Source organism: Coregonus lavaretus (genome assembly GCF_964263955.1).
Source record: "Coregonus lavaretus genome assembly, chromosome: 24".
Classification (NCBI taxonomy): Eukaryota; Metazoa; Chordata; class Actinopteri; order Salmoniformes; family Salmonidae; genus Coregonus; species Coregonus lavaretus.
Window position 1 is genome coordinate 21,341,452 of NC_140011.1, and position 17,882 is coordinate 21,359,333.

Here is a 17,882-nt window from a genome sequence, read left to right on the forward strand (position 1 = left end):
ACTGTGAACCATTGTACATGGGCCTTGAATTAAAAAATGTAATTAAAATAAAGTGCATGTTTTCTGGAGAACAAAGGAGAGTTTAACAAAAAGAATAATCTGAATGCACAGAACGTCACTGTGGGCCATGCAATATTCATGTATAAGTCCCACTGGGCCTTGCCCTGCATTAATGAGAGAAATTACAATGCTTTGAACTTTGGCACAAATGGTGTGAGAGCAACTTTGAAACACTGGTGCAGGTGTTCATTGGTGAGCCTGGTGCGGTATTTGTTTTTAATCAAGTTCATTGTGGATAAGGCTGATTCACAGCTGTATGTGGAGCCAAACATGGTCAGGATGTCTAGTGCCAGTTTTTTACTTCTGCTCTTTTTTTCTCAACACTTTTTTGTTGTTGTTTTATTCTTACTTTTTTGTTTAAAATAAATGCACTGTTGGTTAAGGGCTGTAAGTAAGCATTTCACTGTAATGTCTGCACCTGTTGTATTCGGCGCATGTGACCAATAAAATTTGATTTGATTTGATTTGATTTGATTTGAGAACAAGGACACCATCTTTCCCCAGAAAGTGACAGGTTCACAATCACCAGCCTGCTCCTTCAAAGCCACATTTTCTTGCAGCTCAATCAACTCCATTTGCAGTGATGCAACATCTATCCATCTGAAGATCTGTTTTGCTTCTTCTGACAACTTTCTCACATTTGTGACCAAGAAGGGGTTCTGGATGAGCAGAAGCAGTTCTCTTCCAACAGTGAAGTCATCAAAGCGAGCATTGAAGTTATCCATCAGCTTCTGGATGAAATCAACACGGTTGGGAACATTTTTGTCTCCCTAAGTTCGCACCAGAAGATTGGGGAAGTGGACAAGTTCTCCCTGGAGATCACTCTTGAAAAGCTCAAATTTCTTTATTAAGGTGTGATGTAATGTCTGTCAAAAATGCAACTGTTTCCATCTTCTCATCTTCAAAAAAACTCAGAAAACTGAGTTGCCTTGTCACTCTTTTGCTCTGATAAGAAAGCTTTGATTTCCTCCTGAATAGCCCAAATGTGTTCCAAAACCCTGCCTTTGCTGAGCCATCTGACATTGTTTTGCAGTAGTAAGTCATCAAAACTGGCATTGGCCTCTGTCAGAATGCCTCGTAGCAGGCGGTGTTTTAGGGATGATGTTGCTCTCAAAAAGTTGATCAGTTTCATCATCGTTGTCATGACATTAGAATACTCTTTTCCCAGACTGTCACACAGGACAGATTGATGGATGACGCAGTGATATGCTGTCAGGTCAGGGTGGTCCTCTTTCAAATGTGCAACAAGTCCCCTTCCTCTTCCTATCATGGCTGGAGCTCCATCTGTGGTGATGGAGACCACTGACTTCAGATCTATCCCCCTTTTTGTCAGCATGCCTTTGATGTCGTCATGGATATCATCTGCCCGTGTGCGTGCTTCTAGATTTGTTAAGCCCAACAGCTCCTCACAGAATTCCTTCATATCAACTCCAGGCTCAACCCAACTCTAACCCTGACGCTCACTTCATCTCCACATCTTGGCTCAACCCTAACCATAACCTTAACACTAACTTCTTGTCCACATCCCAGCTCAACCCTAACTCCAAGAGACAAGATGTGGAGGGCTATGGTTCGGGTTGAGTCGGGATGTGGACATGAAGCTAGGGTAAGGGTTGAGTTTAGAGTTTGTTTGTCTGCCTGCCTGCCTGCCTGCCTTTGAGTTTATATGTCTGTCTGTTTGTGTCTTTAACCAATTTACCCATTGTAGCTCTATCACCAACTTTTTGGCCTAGATAAAGGAGGGAAATAGAGGAGGGAGAGAGAGAAATAGTATAGAGGAGGGAGATAGAATGGAGGGGAGGAGGAGGGAGAGTGAGTGGGGAGAGCGAGGGAGAGGGTGAAAGAGATAGAGGGAGAAAGACAAGAGAGAGAGTAGGGTGTCATGTCTGTGATGCCTTTCTCAGTCCATTTTGTGATGCTATTCTTCCCCCATTGACTGCAATTTATTGATATACGCTTCAACCCGGTGACACTCATCTTTTCCTATTGACATAAGAATCAACACTGTGATACTCATATTTTCCCATTGACTGCATTTGACATATGATTGAATTGGTTGAAGCTTATCTTTTCCCATTGACTGCAATGTATTGGCATAAACGTCAACTCTGTGACACTCATCTTTTCCCATTGACTGCAATGTACTGAGAAAAACATCAACCCCATGACACTCATCTTTTCCCATTGACTGCAATGTATTCAGAAAATCAGCTGCTGTGACATTTTACTTTTTTGCACAAACGTGCCAGGATTACGTTTTCAGGATAATAATGGGTGGTTCAGCCTATTTGGGCCCAATATAAATAATAATGTATGCCACTTAGCAGACACTTTTATCCAGAGCGACTGAGTCTTAATGGCGCCATTTGAGTAGAAGCAGCGGTGTACGCCATATACCCACTTCTTTTTCAGTGGGCATTGCATATACTCACTTCTTAATCCCCACGATGTGTATCAAAGTAGTGTAGTGGAGGCATACGCCGTGTCAAGTAATAAGGCTGATGGAACAGATCAGAATGTTTAGATTCAAATGTTAAACTATTATTTCTTCACATCATAGGCACAGCAATGAGCACAAGGTGGTAGGCCAATGCAAATGTTCAAAAATGTGATATTTTCAAAGTACTAGGACAGGGCCAAGAAAAACAACAATACTGTCTGGTGGTCTTTGTGCACTGTAACCAGCCTAGAGGGGGTCAGAAACACATAAGGAGATGCTATAGATATGGTTAAGTAATGTTTCTTAATGCTCATCCCCCCCTTTTAAAAACACCTAAGCATAATGGGATGTTAATTGCTTAATTAACTCAGGAACCACACGTGTGGAAGCACCAGGTTTCAATATACTTTGTATCCCTCATTAACTAAAGTCTTGCCATTATTTTAGCAGTTACCTGTAGTCAACTTGCGGTTTAAACTGTATTTCTCACACCTCTGCGAGTTGATTGATGAGTCCACGTGACATATTTTATACAGCGCTCTATGGAGTGTAATTAATGGTGTTAATAGCCAAGGTCAGTGTGGATGGCTGATTGATCACGTCACACAGGCCCAACATGCTGATCAGATGACACATTGATTTAGAGCTCAGCTCATCTACCAGAGGCCCTGGCCATCCATCTACCCATTAGCCAGCATCTCTTGCATGGGGATTGGTTCTCCCGCTCCAATCCAGAGGCCCATGGAAATTTGTCTCATTTGGCCTCAGTATGACCATCAAGAAGCAGACCTCATGTAGCCTACCTGGCTCTTTCAAAACCATTTCCTTATAAGAAATCAGACGAGACAGGTCAGACTACTTTCAATGAATAGCTTAACTGATGAGCAGACCAATGAGTGTTGCTCCCTGACCAACTGATTTTAATTGTTTAGAAGCCCAGTAAGGCCAAAGGTAAGTTTGAACTTAAACCTGACCATCCTCACTAGGGGACAAGATTTACCCAACGTGTGAAAACGCCAAACGCGTTTGAACATAAACACTCAAACGATTAAACAAAATTCATTAAAATGGCATTAAAAGTGAGCGATCAGCTTAGTGAACATGGGTTTGTGCCACAGGAGAAAAGGGTGGAGCTGGCTGGAGCACTATAAAAGGCCTTTAAACGACAGGAAGCTTCATGGATTCTAGTTCATTACTATTGAACAGCAGGGGAGAGCTCAGTTATGGACACTACTTTTACAGAATGGAAATTTACATTTTAGTCATTTAGCAGACGCTCTTATCCAGAGCGACTTACAGTTAGTGATGAAATGTATGCAGGTAATGGTTACATAGCCTATAATACATTCTACAATAAAGATTAATACACCAAACAAATCATTTACTGTAATGGGCTAAGTATTGCATGCAGTTTAACATTTGTGTTTCTTATTTGGATGAGCGGTTGTTTAATAGTGCGAGGCAAATTTCAGATGGCTTGTGAGGACTCAAATGGTCTCGACTCCCCCTTGTGGCTGACTGAAAGGCATGCTGCAAGTTGTAAGCATGGGCACAAATGGCCATTACCTACAGTAATTCATGTGCTTAAATTGATACATTTTTCACTGGAGCAAACAAGGGGTCCATCACCATGTCAATTTACACAAGGTTGTACAAATAGTAACCTATTCCAGACGTGTCAATGTGAACAGTGCATTTATTTTTATAAAACAGGTCAATTTCCCCATTACAATGAAAGGCCATTCACCTGAACTATCCAGAGACCAGATCGCAATTTGATTTATATACAGTTCTTTGGGATGTATAGGAGCAAACCAGTTTCTTTTTTTGCTCCTCTTGCGAAGTTAAGCTCATTCCACTAAGGCACAGTACAGGTGAAGGGCCACCTAAGGACTGGGCTCTGGTCCAATGCTGGTCTTCCTTTAGGCCAGGGCAGGGAAGTCCTCTGGGTCATCAGGGTTTGGTGCCTGTCCCTGCTGGACCCGGGCCTGGGGAGAATCAGAGTCAACTTAGTGGGATGCCTGCATCAAGACGTGGGTAAAGAACAAAGCCCAACAGGCAATTGTAGTGAAATTCACTCTAGCATGAGGCACAAGCAGAAAAAGGCACCAGGGATTAAAGAAAACCAGTGCACTTTGCTGCCCTCTACTGTGGTTTGAAGCCCTTCATGTATAGCCAACAGGACCCATTCAGTCCAGACATACTTTTTCAGGAGGCTTCTGAGGAGAAATGGTCTCTGGCCGTGTGGCTGGGCCACCTCGTCCACGCCCCCCTCTTCCTCTGGTCCCCCGTGAGGGTCGTCCAAGGCTGCCAAAGTCAATCTTCAGTTTAGCCGTGATGTCATTGGCGGGGCGACGGAGAGATGCAGCGTCATCCTCCTCCACAACCTCCTCAACTTGCTCCTGTGGATTCACAGAACCAAGACGCATAAGCACAATCAGCAGGCAATGCAAACAAAAACGGTGTTATAGAAATCAGTTCGCTGTGATTAAGATTGTAAAACTACCAGTAAATTTACCAAAGGTACTTGAATTTTGGTAATTAAATAGGTAATCTATGGTAACTTATACTTAAACATTTGTTTACACATTCATATAAAAAAATTAATTAATTAATTTCTTCATCTTTATACCCATGTCCATGAGTTTCTAGTGGATTCTTTTTCAATTAAGTCTTCAAGCATTTACTTCCATTACAACTGCAACCAGTTTTCACCAAAACATTTACAAGGACATTATAAAATAAATATAAGTGTGTAAAAATATAAAGGATTTCATGCCGAAACCCTCATATTAAACAAGCGGTGTGGTATTCACTAATTTCATTGGTTATATTTAGGATCATGTTCTACAGCATTGTCATTCTATTTATTTAAAAAATATATTTAAGTTCCCAAATTCTGGTAGTATTTTTTTTACTGGTAATATACACTCTTCCTTTTGCAACCTTAGCTGTAATTCAATGAGGTGTACCGAACAGGAACAAGCAGTGACTAAGCAGCCTGTATTTGCAGCATTGGTCCAGGATTCCTCACCTCAACCTGTTTCTTGGACTTGTGGATGACTACCGAGTCAGAGGGCACAATGGTATCAGCCTTGCGCAGATTGAACTCCTTCTTGGGCCGGTTCTGTTCCTGCAGGGCTTTCCACTCATCCAGAGACATCTCCACAGCAACCTCCACCGCTGCTTCCCCCTCACCTTCAGTCTCAGGGGCGCTGCAGAGAAGCAATGGGTTACTATGGCATTGGAAAATGTAACACTCCAAAACTAATTCTATAACTAGAGTAAATTGTGAGTATTTAAAATGGTAATGTCAGAGTTCTGAGTATGTACAGCCTGGTCTAAAATATCTAGTGAGTATTGCAGAAATAATTAGGCTATACATGTATACTGTTTGCACGTCTCAGATTAAATAGTGGTGCTGCGCTGGTCAAACATTTGGCTCACTCACAGATTTGCACCAGTCTCTGCCACCTCATCGCCGTCACCTCCCTCCTCAGTGGGAGCCCCATCAGCCACTGCACTAAAAAAGCATCAGTATTACTATGGTAACAATCACGCAAGACAATTTTCTTAGATGACGAACACTTGTCGAGATGCGCTGGTTGTTCAACTCAATGAGGGCTTTTTTTTAATTCAATCAAAAAGGAGTACATTGGCTTGAATTTATATTTTTTCTAGATACAAGTCACAACTTTGCTCTTGTTCCATCCTTCCAAATCTCATCTTGTTGACTACTATTGGAAGTGTGGGGAACTTCAGTATCTGATTATGTGTTTGAATGGGAGCACTGGCTGTTAATGCTTGCATTTGATAAGGTCAGAGTCTAAATCACGTTCCCTCTGAAGGGCATTCTTATTTTAGTATTTTTCCGTTTAAGTAGCCTATGTGGCAACTTATGCTAGCTAGCATGTTGCAAGTCAGAAACATTTTCAGAAAACCTCTGGACCTCCACCCATGTGAAATATTTGATTGGTGGCAACAGGTCACTAGCATCCACTAGACCAGGAGTTCCCACACTGTCTCACTCAGGCCCCCCTTCCAACCTCGTGCATTCTACTATTACTACTTTCAAGAGTAAGTTGAAAGCCATAAGACTGCTAAATAGTTAGTCCGGCTAGCTTTTGGCTATCTGCATTGACCCTTTTTGCACTAACTCTTGACTCATCGGTTTATCATCTATCCTGTTGCCTAGTCACTTTATCCCTACCTATATGTACACATCTACCTCGTACCCCTGCATATCGAATCGGTACTGGTACACAGTTATCGTTATACATCATGCATTTATTCCTGGTGTTAATTGTATTTTTTTTTGGAAGGGCCTGTAAGTAAGCATTTCACTGTTAATCTACACCTGTAGTTAACGAAGCTTGTGACAATTTGATTGAAATTCCTCACAAGCACCAACAGTCCTAGTGTGCATACTCACCTTATGTGGTCCCTCATGGATCCCCAGTTACGTGGACCACTGCCCCCCCGCTTCTCCTCCGGCCGCACACCACTGCAACAGGCAAATGCAAATGTCACCAACCTCTACTTCATGTCAAAATTGATTTAAGGGTAATGTGAGGAGTATTGTTCTTACGTCCTATCACTGCCACTGTGGCGCTCAAACTCCCTCTTGCCTCTCTGGTCAAAGCCATCTGTGGATCTTAAGTTGCCGCCGCGCATTCCTCTTCCACGGCCTCCACCTCGGCCCCTTCCGGCACGCTCACCCTGATCCACAGGCCTGTTGGGGTAGAGTGAGTAGTTAGTTATTACAGTCCTTGTGGTCAGAGTCAAAACACATTCTCTAGCCCCCAACGATAGGCCTTTGTTCTATCCTAGCTGATATGAGAAGACTAGAATGGGGGTAAGAAGCATGACTGCTCCACCAAGGGTGCTGGTGGGCCAGGTGGAGTTTCAACTTGAATACAACTATCCATTCTCAGATCTGCAAAGCGGGGTCAGCATAGAAAATAAACATGGGAATTATTGAATAGCCAGTGTCCATTTAATATGTGAAACCAGAAAAATGCCCACCTCTAGTGTATAACTACCTTTCAATAGAGTATCCGAGGGGTGCTGCACTGTCGTTCTGCCTTTGATCACGGAAGCCAACTCGTCGCTCCTCTACATGGCCAGGTGCACCTCGAGGATATTTCGGACCTGCACATAAAATTAAAGCTTATTGTAGATGACAAATTATGCAAGCAGCACCACACACACACACAAAACAAGCTAGAATGTAAACAAGAACTAGCTAGCAAACAACAAAATATACATCTTAGGTATTATCCCCGAGGCCACAGCTTGCTTGTTTCTACCGTTTAACTGGTAGCTATACTGAACAAAAATAAACAATTTCAAAGATTTTACTAAGTTACAGTTCATGTACCGAAACCTGTCAATTTAAACAAATTCTTTAGGCCCTAATCTATGAATTTCACATGACTGGGCAGGGGTGCAGCCATGGCTGGGAATAGGCCCATCCACTTGGCAGCCCAGCCCACCCAATAAGAATGAGTTTCTCCACAAAAGGGCTTTATTACACACAGAAATACTCCTCAGCACCCTACCCCACAGGTTTAGGAGCCGGATATGGAGGCGGTTGTGAGGCCAGTTAGACATACTGCCAAGTTCTCTAAAATGATGTTGGAGGCAGCTTATGGTAGAGAAATTAGCATTCAATTCTCTGACAACAGCCCGGTTGGCCATGCCTGCAGTCAGCATGCCAATTGCACTCCCTCAACTTGAGACATCTTTGGCATTGTGACAAATCAGCACATTTTAAATAGGTATTTTGTCCACAGCACAAGGTGCACCTGTGTAATGATCATGCTGTTTAATCAGCTTCTTGATATGCCACACCTGTCAGGTGGATGGATTATTTTGGCAAAGGAGAAATTCCCACTAACTGGGATGTAAACAAAGCTGTGCACAACATTTGTGCATACGGAAAGTGTTGTTTTTTCAGCTCATGTCACTTCAACACTACATGTTGCGTTTATATTTTTGTTCAGTGTAAAAGTTACAATTAGACATGGCTAACGTGTACAGTTGTCTTGTGACCTAAATCCAGGTTTTAGCTATCGTTAGCTAGCTGGCTAGTGTGGCAAGCCTCCTAGCTAACTAGGTGGATACTTTCAAAGGCCTGTTATGTAACGATAGCTAGCTAAACTCAACTAGCTTGTATGTGATCGATTTAGCGGCAGCCTACTTGATAGTTAACTAAATTGTTAGTAATTTCACGAAAGCAACACTGATTCAAGTAAAATTAACTAGCTAGAACAAACCCCATGTTGCACCGAATTTAACTGCTGACTAGCTAGTAGTTAACTACCCCAAAGCAGATAAAAACAGAACGTCCACAATCCTACAGAGTTCCATAACACATACATAGAACACGCGAAGGACAGACAATAAGAGCGTATCTTTATTATTAGTGTGTCATGTGTAGTTAGCAAGCAAAGTATGTCACGCTGCAATTGTTGAAGTTCAGCTACCTACACATTCAATACACCCGACACGTGCTGTCAATCTTCACATCAAGAACGTGTCCAACCTTTAGCTAGCTCGGCCTTCACCCATCGCATCGACTTACCATGTAAACTTTTAACTTCTGCATTGTCGCCTTCCCCAGCACTCAAGGGAGTTCTCCTGTACTTTTGGGAGTCCTTCTTAATAGGTTTATCTGTAGTAGCAGGTTTTTTTGGCTCATCTTTCTTCTTTTTCTTCTGCTTCTCCACCTGAGCCTCGCGAATGATGTCGAACGGGTCGGCCTCGTCGTCTAAAAGCTGACCAAAGCGGTTTGTAACAGCGCACCCAAAACCAGCACTTTCGGTGTCGGTGGCCTCTTCAACTATACCCTTCATGTTGAGAATGTAGTTTTAAAAACTCAACTGGAAAACAACCTGGATTACACCGCTAAATCTATTGACGTTTTTTACGAGCCGAAAGACTCAAGAACAAACATATTGACCTGTGATTAAACACGACTATTCGCCCTGGCTAAAATTCAGACTAACTCGCTAGCAGGCTACAGCATTAGAGCATGCGGTTTGTCCAAAATGGCGGATAATTTATATTCGACCCACCCATAATATTACAATATTATTCATTAGGTTTTAAAGGGACACACCACTTTAAAATCGTCATCGCCGTACAATATTTATTGGGCGCGTTCGAGCGGATCACTGTTGTCAAGTTGGTAACTTCGCTGGTCACCACCTTTCAATGTGTGTTGCATTATGTGGATAAAAATGTCGACTGCATTAACTTTACAACAACCATGTAAAAGTTTCAACTGCAGTTGACTGCAATTTTTTTGCAGTTGCTCCTCACCTTCTGCAACTTGCAGCCATCACCTGCATTGTGGGAAGCACTAATTGTCAACCAATCCTTGGTGTTTTTGTTTGACCCACGCGAATGGGACCAAAGACATGACTGAAAGAGGAAGCAACTTTGCCACGATTCATATGTATACAGTGGATGTACAAATTAATGTGATATTTGAGGCTCTCTCTCCCCAATTGATAGTACAATGTACACACATATTTACAGTTTGTGAGACATGTTAAATTCGACATTACAAAGAAACACTTTTATAAACAATGGCAACACTGCCATGTTGCACTGTGCCTTGCAGTTGGAAAATCAAATCCGACTTTCGGCTGTTGCAGATGCAACTCCTCCGAATTCATTCCTCGATTTTCGTCTGCAGACAGTTGCTTCAGCCTTACCCACTCAAACAAGCCCATTATCTCCACACCATATCTGTTTCTATAGCCAAAAAGGCTGCTTTAACACAGGCAGCCCAATTCCGATCTTTTTTTCCACTAATAGGTATTTTGACCAATCACACCAGATCGTTTCACCGCAGATCTTTTTCAGAGCTGATCTGATTGGTCAAAACCAATAAGTGAAAAAAGATCAGAATTGGACTGCCTGTGTAAACGTAGCCAAAGATAGTCCAAACAAAATGAGCCCCCCAATAATTTTACAATATTATTAATTAGGTGTTAAAAGAGGTGTTGAGGTATATTCATGAGGTGTTGACCACTTTTTGACATTACATTTACATTTACATTTTAGTCATTTAGCAGACGCTCTTATCCAGAGCGACTTACAGTTAGTGAATACATATCTTTTTTTATTTTTTATACTGGCCCCCCGTGGGAATCGAACCCACAACCCTGGCGTTGCAAACGCCATGCTCTATCAACTGAGCTACCCTGGACGACGCTGGGCCAATTGTGCGCCGCCCATGAGTCTCCCGGTCGCGGCCGGCTGCGACAGAGCCTGGATTCGAACCAGGATCTCTAGTGGCACAGTTAGCACTGCGATGCAGTGCCTTAGACCACTGCGCCACTCAGGAGTACACAAAATTCGACATCATATATTCTGTATCTCCAGCACCTTCCATACAGTGCCAGTGTGTGAAAATGTCGAATTTTGGTCTACTATTAATTACAAATATTGATTTAATCATTTCAAAAGTAAATTCAAATAATTAAATATTTCCCTTGGCTTAACCAGGTGGAGAGATCTGATCTTTTGCACAGCGCGGCTGCAAAATAGATACCTGTTTTCATCATGCCCCTAAAGCGTCAGAAAATAACATACCAGTATTGCTCATAGCAAATGGGATCAAACGGTTCTCATCATTAGTTGTGATAACTTTTGATCTCAGGCAGCTGTGTGCCCGAAGCTGGATATTTTTCGACCAACCTTTTCTTGCCGATACTTCGTTCTCGACTTGGAAGAAAGTGGTGACTTCTAAACTTCCATCGCTAGTTGCAGGTGGAACGTTTGAATTTACAAAATGCTCCTTTATCTAAAGATTCAATATGTAACTTTTTGGGCGTCCCGACCAAATTCACATAGAAAAAGTGAGTTATAGATCTGTCATTCTCATTGAAAGCAAACCTAATAAGCGGTAGATATGTTCTATGTGCGCTATTTCTACGCTTCCCGTTCTTAGGCGTAGTTTTTGCGTCTTTTACTTTAGCTTTTGTACACCAGCTTCAAACAGCTGAAAATACAATATATTTGGTTATTGAAAAGCTAGTTCACAGCGGTTTAGATGGTCCAATGATTCTCTACACTATACATTGCTTGTTTTGTCACAAACTGAAATTAGGCGAACTATTAGAATTTTCGCAACCAGGAAATAACAGATTTCAGCATATTGCACCTTCAATAATAATTTTAAAAATTGTTCAGTGAAATAAGACAACGTATATGCCACTATTTGAGTATCTTTGTGGGCCGCTCTAGTGTAATTGGTGTTTCCATCAGGAGCGTGACACTAAAGACTTGATTATGGTGAGCAGAATCAACAACCTCTGTCTGCATCATTCAAGACTGTTTCTTTGTGAGGTGTTAAAGTTCACAGTTAGCCATTGCCAGCTGAAAAGTACCCAGGGCCTTGCCTTGGCTCCAATTTAGAGCAGGTCCGCCGGAGCCATGGCCCAGTGAGACACGGTGCCGGCCCGTGTAGATGGAAACAGACACGTTTGAGCCTTTTGGGTAAAACACTGGGGTAAATCCTTGAAATGCAGCATAACTTGGAGCTAAGGCAAGGCTCTGGGTACTTTTCAGCCTGCATTTACATATGGCTAACTGTGAACTTTAAAAACACCTCACAAAGCAACAGTCTTGAATGATGGAGAAGTTGTTGATTCTGCTCATCACAAGTCTTCAGTGTCACACAGACCTTACATTAACATAAAACACTGGCAGCCCACTGGTCTCATTGGAAAAGCACTAAGTGCTGGTAGTATGTTCAGATCACATGAAGCATGCACACACAACGTAAATACGAGACGCAGCACATATACTCACCAAGCTCACATTTACATGGTTTTGAGCATGCTTCAGGTAATAGAAATCTGACCACACAACCAGCGCTTTGAAAAGTTGGTTAATAATACTTTCCAGTGGATATATTGTTTCAAATTTCTGCCCACATAAGGACCAATCACACAGGTAACCAGTAGAGTTGGTTCAAATGTAATTTTGTTAAACATTCCAGCTTGTAGAGGACCATTTCCTGAATTAAACACAAAGATATTCCAGACGTCGTGGATTTAGAAATTCACGTGTCTGGTCCCTGGGCGAATCACTCTGTGACCACTCATATTCCATTTCAATCTTTAGTCTGGTCATGGCCAGCGCTGAAATTACTTGCCTATTACGCCAATTTATACTTGATCTGGCAATGTGGTCCAGATGCTCTGTACGGAGGGTGTGGCACAATTGCTACGACTCTGGAGGTTTGCGGAGGCCAAATCGAGCTCCGTACTGCATCGCCATGCGGCTCCCAAATTTTGTAACAATGCGGAGGGCTCCATATAGCTCCGCATTGATATGATTGGTTGATGGTAGGTTGGGGCATGAGGTCCTGTATAAACACAAACTCACTTCCTTGACATCTTCCTTCACAACAGCTCTGCGAAGCGCAAGAAGTATGAATGCCTTGACTTCTCAGAGGCCGTATCACAAGTAAATGCTGTACGGCCACTGCAGAAGTCGGATTGACCATGCAGAACCTTCAAGGCAGGGGTGTCGAAGTCATTCCATGGAGGGCCTAATGTCTGCTGGTTTTTGGCTTTTCCTTTCAATTAAGACCTATACAACCAGGGGAGGGGAGTTAGTTACTAATCAGTGACCTTAATTAATCAATCAGGTACAAGGGAGGAGCGAAAACCCGCAGACACTCGGCCCTCCGTGGGGGCCAATTAAAACTTGTAAGGAAGGTATTGACTTTTCCCCTTGATTCAATAAATATTTCACCAAATATGTATTATCTTCTCTCAGTCCAGACGACAAAGAGCCTATACATTGAAGACAAAACAACTACATCTACACTGAACAAAAATTGTTGGTCCCATGTTTCATGAGCTGAAATAAAACATCCAATAAATGTTCCATACGCACAAATAGCTCAAATTGTGTGCACAAATTTGTTTACATCCCTGTTAGTGCGCATTTCTTTGCCAAGATAATCAATCCACCTGACAGGTGTGGCATATCAAGAAGCTGATTAAACAGCATGATCATTACACAGGTGCACCTTGTGCTGGGGACAATAAAAGGCCACTCTAAAATGTGCAGTTTTGTCACAACACAATGCCACAGATGTCTCAAGTTGAGGGAGCGTGCAATTGGCATGCTGACTGCAGGAATGTCCACCAGAGCTGTTGCCATATAATTTAATGTACATTGTTCTACCATAAGCCGCCTCCAACATCGTTTTTGAGAACGGCCTCACAACCGCAGACCACGTGTATGGTGTTGTGTATGCGAGCGGTTTGCTGATGTCAACGTTGTGAACAGAGTGCCCCATGGTGGCGGTGGGATTATGGTATGGGCAGGCATATGCTACGGACAACGAACATAATTGCATTTTATCGATGGCAATTTGAATGCACATTGCCGTGACGAGATACTGAGGCCCATTGTGAGGCCATTTTAAAAAAAGGTATCTGTGACCAGTCATGTGAAATTCATAGATTAGGGCCTAATTAATTTATTTCAATTGACTGCTTTCCTGTAACTCAGTCAAATCTTTGAAATTGTTGCGTTTATATTTTTGTTCAGTATACATCCCGACAGTCTAGAGCAGAATTGTCTATTGTGCCTTTAATAGTATAATCTCTCCATCAAATGAAACTGAACATCTATGAAGTAAGCTCATCCTATTATACAGAGTGATCGTGTGAGCGGTTTTCTTCAGCGTGATCCTGTACATTCTTTCCAATTACGGACACACGCATAGCCATTCCTACATTTGTTGCACACAAACGCTTTCACACCAGTGTGCACACGCTGGTGAGATACTAAATGACTTGTCTGGGAGAATCTCTTGCCATATTCATCACAAGCATATGGTCTCTCCCGTGTGAGTGCGCATGTGGTTTACAAGAGAAGACTTAACAGTGAAACCTTTTCCACAAATGCGACAGTTGAATGGTCTCTCGCCTGTGTGACTGCGCATGTGGATTTCAAATGTAGCCTTCATCGTGAAACTTTCACCACAAATATGGCAGTTGAATGTTTTGTGTGAGTGCGTATGTGCTGATTCAACACAGATTTGTGATCGAAGCCTTTACCACAGTGGCTGCAGACATGACTTTGAACGAAGTTAAGGTGGCAAAGTGAATCATCTTGTGTTTCTTGACGTAGGCATGCGAGGTAAAGCCTTCCCCACATATATTACACGTGTAAGGCTTTTCGCCAGTGTGACTGCGCTGACCTATCTTAAGGGTTGTTAATTGGGTGAAACCTTTACAAGTAGTACAACGTACAATTTCTGCCCTGTGTGAGAAAGCTTGTGTCTTGAGATTACCTGGGTTACTGAACTTTTTAACCACATATATTACAGGCAAAAGGTTGTTCACCAATATGTACGAACATATGCCACATGAATTACAGTCCAGTATGCATGGTTTTATGTCTTTCAAAAGAGTGTGCGAGATGGAAACGCTTGCCGCATACGTCACAGACAAACGGTTTCTCTCCGGTATGGGCAAACGCATGTGCTTTGAGCTGGCTTGCACGACAGTAACTCTTGCCGCATAAACCACAGACAAAAGGTGTCTGTCCAGTTTGTAAAGTCATATGATCTTTGAGACAGGTTGAAAGACGGAAACGTTTGCCACATACATCACAGCGATAAGCCCTTGCTGTATGAGTTGCACTCTGATGACTGGATCAGGATGAAGGTGAAACGAAAAGCTTGCCAAAGGTTTCACAGCAATACTTCTCCTCGGAGTGCTCTGCTTTATGAAGATCCCATTGATACCATGACTGAAAGGTCTTAGAACACAGAGAGCAGCTGTTTGCCCTTTCCGGGTGATCACTGTAGTTGTGCCTTTTTAGCGCACGGTCGCCACAGAATGTTTTTTCACGTTGTGCAGGTGTGCCGAGTTGGGTTAAGCTCTCTGTGTTTGACCAAACTACTTCTCAATGCAAACATCTTCCCACAATCTGCGCATTTGAAGGTCTTCTCTTTAGAATGCACCACCAAGAGGTGATTACTACACCCCGTCTTTGTACTAAAACCTTTCCCACACTGCGGGCAGCTAAAGGGTTTGATGTGAGAATTAAGATGGGCTTTAAGCATACATCTCCAATTGAAACACTTTCCACAAAAGTCGCAAATGAAGGGCTTCTTCACTGCTCCGGTGGCAGCGCTTCTATCCGAACTTTGGGCTGTATTTAAAGAATCACCATTCTGGACATTTTCTCCAATCCTGCCTGTGTTTGGCTCTGTGTTTGAGGGATGGCCGTCTTGTTTCTCTGGGTCTGACACAGGTGAGGTAATTTGCAACCACATCTGCAACAGAGAGGGACATTGTGGTTGTTGAGGCGTTAATGTAAAACAAACTTCTACATTACATAGTCTCCTGAGTGGCGCAGTGGTCTAAGGCACTGCATCGCAGTGCTAACTGTGTCACTAGAGATCCTGGTTCGAATCCAGGCTCTGTCGCAGCCGGCCGCGACCGGGAGACTCATGGGCGGCGCACAATTGGCCCAGCGTCGTCCAGGGTAGGGGAGGGAATGGCCGGCAGGGATGTAGCTCAGTTGATAGAGCATGGCGTTTGCAACGCCAGGGTTGTGGGTTCGATTCCCACAGGGGGCCAGTATAAAAAAATATATATATGTAAGTCGCTCTGGATAAGAGCGTCTGCTAAATGACTAAAATGTAAATGTAATGAGATTGTGGATATTAATAAATAATTTAAACAGCAAACAATGTACCAATCCTAAAAAAAGTATTTCTTAACAGTCTAATGGTGGAATTTTTCCCAATAAATGCATAGGAACACTAATTTTAAATGGTGTTTTGACTGATTGTCCAGAGTGTCCTTACTCAATCATAAAAACTCATTCAAAAGTTAACTAAATGGTAGTGGTGCCATGATACCATTAGCTGACTGATTCAAGTACAATGTTTTAATAAAATGTCTGATCGACTTTATCGTGTCCACCCGTATTCAGTGTAGTCTTGCCCACATCTCCAGTATCTTCTCTTCCACACTGGATATTTTCTCCATTCCTGCCTGAGTTTGGCTCAGTGTTTCTCTGGTCATGGAGTAAAAGTCATCCTCCTCTTGATGACCACTCTCAGAGAGAGGGTCAGAGCAGTAGTTGTGGAAATGTATGTGTATCCAATAAGACATGCATCAAAAACACCACATAAAAATATTCCACATTATAAATCAGCTAGCTAAGAATTTAACTCCAGTGTATGATACAATGAACTGATTGAATAATGCATTTGCTTTTTAGACATAGATATGGCAAGAAATCAGCCTAGTATTGACATCATACAAATACACATGTGCACTGTTTATGTTGTTATCATTATCTGGTCAGGTAGCTAGCTAAGTGGGGAGTACAAATTGTACTAGTCTAGAACACTTGGTGAATTAACTACATTACCGTTAGCATACTTCAGCTCACACACACCTTTAATGACCAATGTAAGTGGACACTTTTATTCTCTGATATAGCCTATGGGTGTGTACCTCTTGGTGCTCCTTCCTCGGTCCCTCTTGACACTCCACTGGGCGCTTATGCCTGTGGAAATCTTCTCTCTTTTGACCATAATCACGTTCATTAACATCACCATTTTTCCCAACGATGTTTTCCCAAACATCTTCATGAATTATGAAAATTGTATCTGAAAGATTAAAATAGGAAGTTAGAGCAACCTAGCAGGTTTCAACTGATGTTCAGGTAGCTAACTAGCTAGGTGGGCTAACGACAGTAGTCACAGATTAAAGGGGTTCAGTAACAGTTCACGTTAACTAGGTAGCTGGTAAAAGTTTGTAGCGATCTACAGTTTGCTAGCTAGCCACGTTTTCAACAGCAAACTCGTTTCCCCCCCAATAGCAACCGACTAAATGTGTACTCACCGTCTTGGTTTTGTTCACCAGTTTAAGTTTACTCTTCAGCAAACTACTTTCCTCATTCTGCTGAACGGCATAACAGCAGCGGAGGAGTTTTCCCATCTCCGCAACTGACGCTGCAACTAATACCTCGACAATAGTGGATAATTGTTGATCAACATTGCTGCAAGCGAAAACAATTTCATTTATGAAATCATGCTTCTCAAAAAGTACTGAATACAATTATAATTTAGACTACTGCTAAGTACCAATGCGAGGAAATCTTCCTTGACATTTCTCTGGAAATTACGTTTCCTCGGTGTTACACTTCAAAGCTTCCACTGATGTTTTGGCCTAATGTCCCAAGTCAATGACTCCAGTTGACTTCAGCATGTCTGCGACTGTAGGCTTAGATAAGATACCTACAATTTAACTGAGGGAACACTACACAAACATGAGTGTAACATGAGTGTTTTTCTATTCGTTTTTATTTCTATTAG

The 17,882-nt window shown here is 42.3% G+C and overlaps 1 protein-coding gene and 1 pseudogene across 2 annotated transcripts; both read right to left on the reverse strand.

Moving 5' to 3' along the window:
* Positions 1-4,178: 4,178 nt before the first annotated feature.
* On the reverse strand, positions 4,179-9,549 carry LOC311099288 (intracellular hyaluronan-binding protein 4-like). Its single transcript, XM_084140001.1, has 8 exons — positions 9,087-9,549; positions 7,543-7,651; positions 7,089-7,232; positions 6,933-7,004; positions 5,952-6,023; positions 5,535-5,715; positions 4,705-4,902; positions 4,179-4,488 (listed from the first exon to the last, which is right to left on the reverse strand). Exons 1-8 carry the CDS (start codon positions 9,355-9,357, stop codon positions 4,423-4,425), a joined length of 1,113 nt encoding a protein of 370 aa, XP_083996127.1. The 5' UTR covers positions 9,358-9,549; the 3' UTR covers positions 4,179-4,422.
* Positions 9,550-15,199: 5,650 nt separating this feature from the next.
* Positions 15,200-16,545, reverse strand: LOC311099431 (annotated as a pseudogene). The gene is made up of 2 exons: positions 16,501-16,545; positions 15,200-15,824 (listed from the first exon to the last, which is right to left on the reverse strand). The product of its transcript is annotated as an uncharacterized misc_RNA (transcript).
* Positions 16,546-17,882: the final 1,337 nt, after the last annotated feature.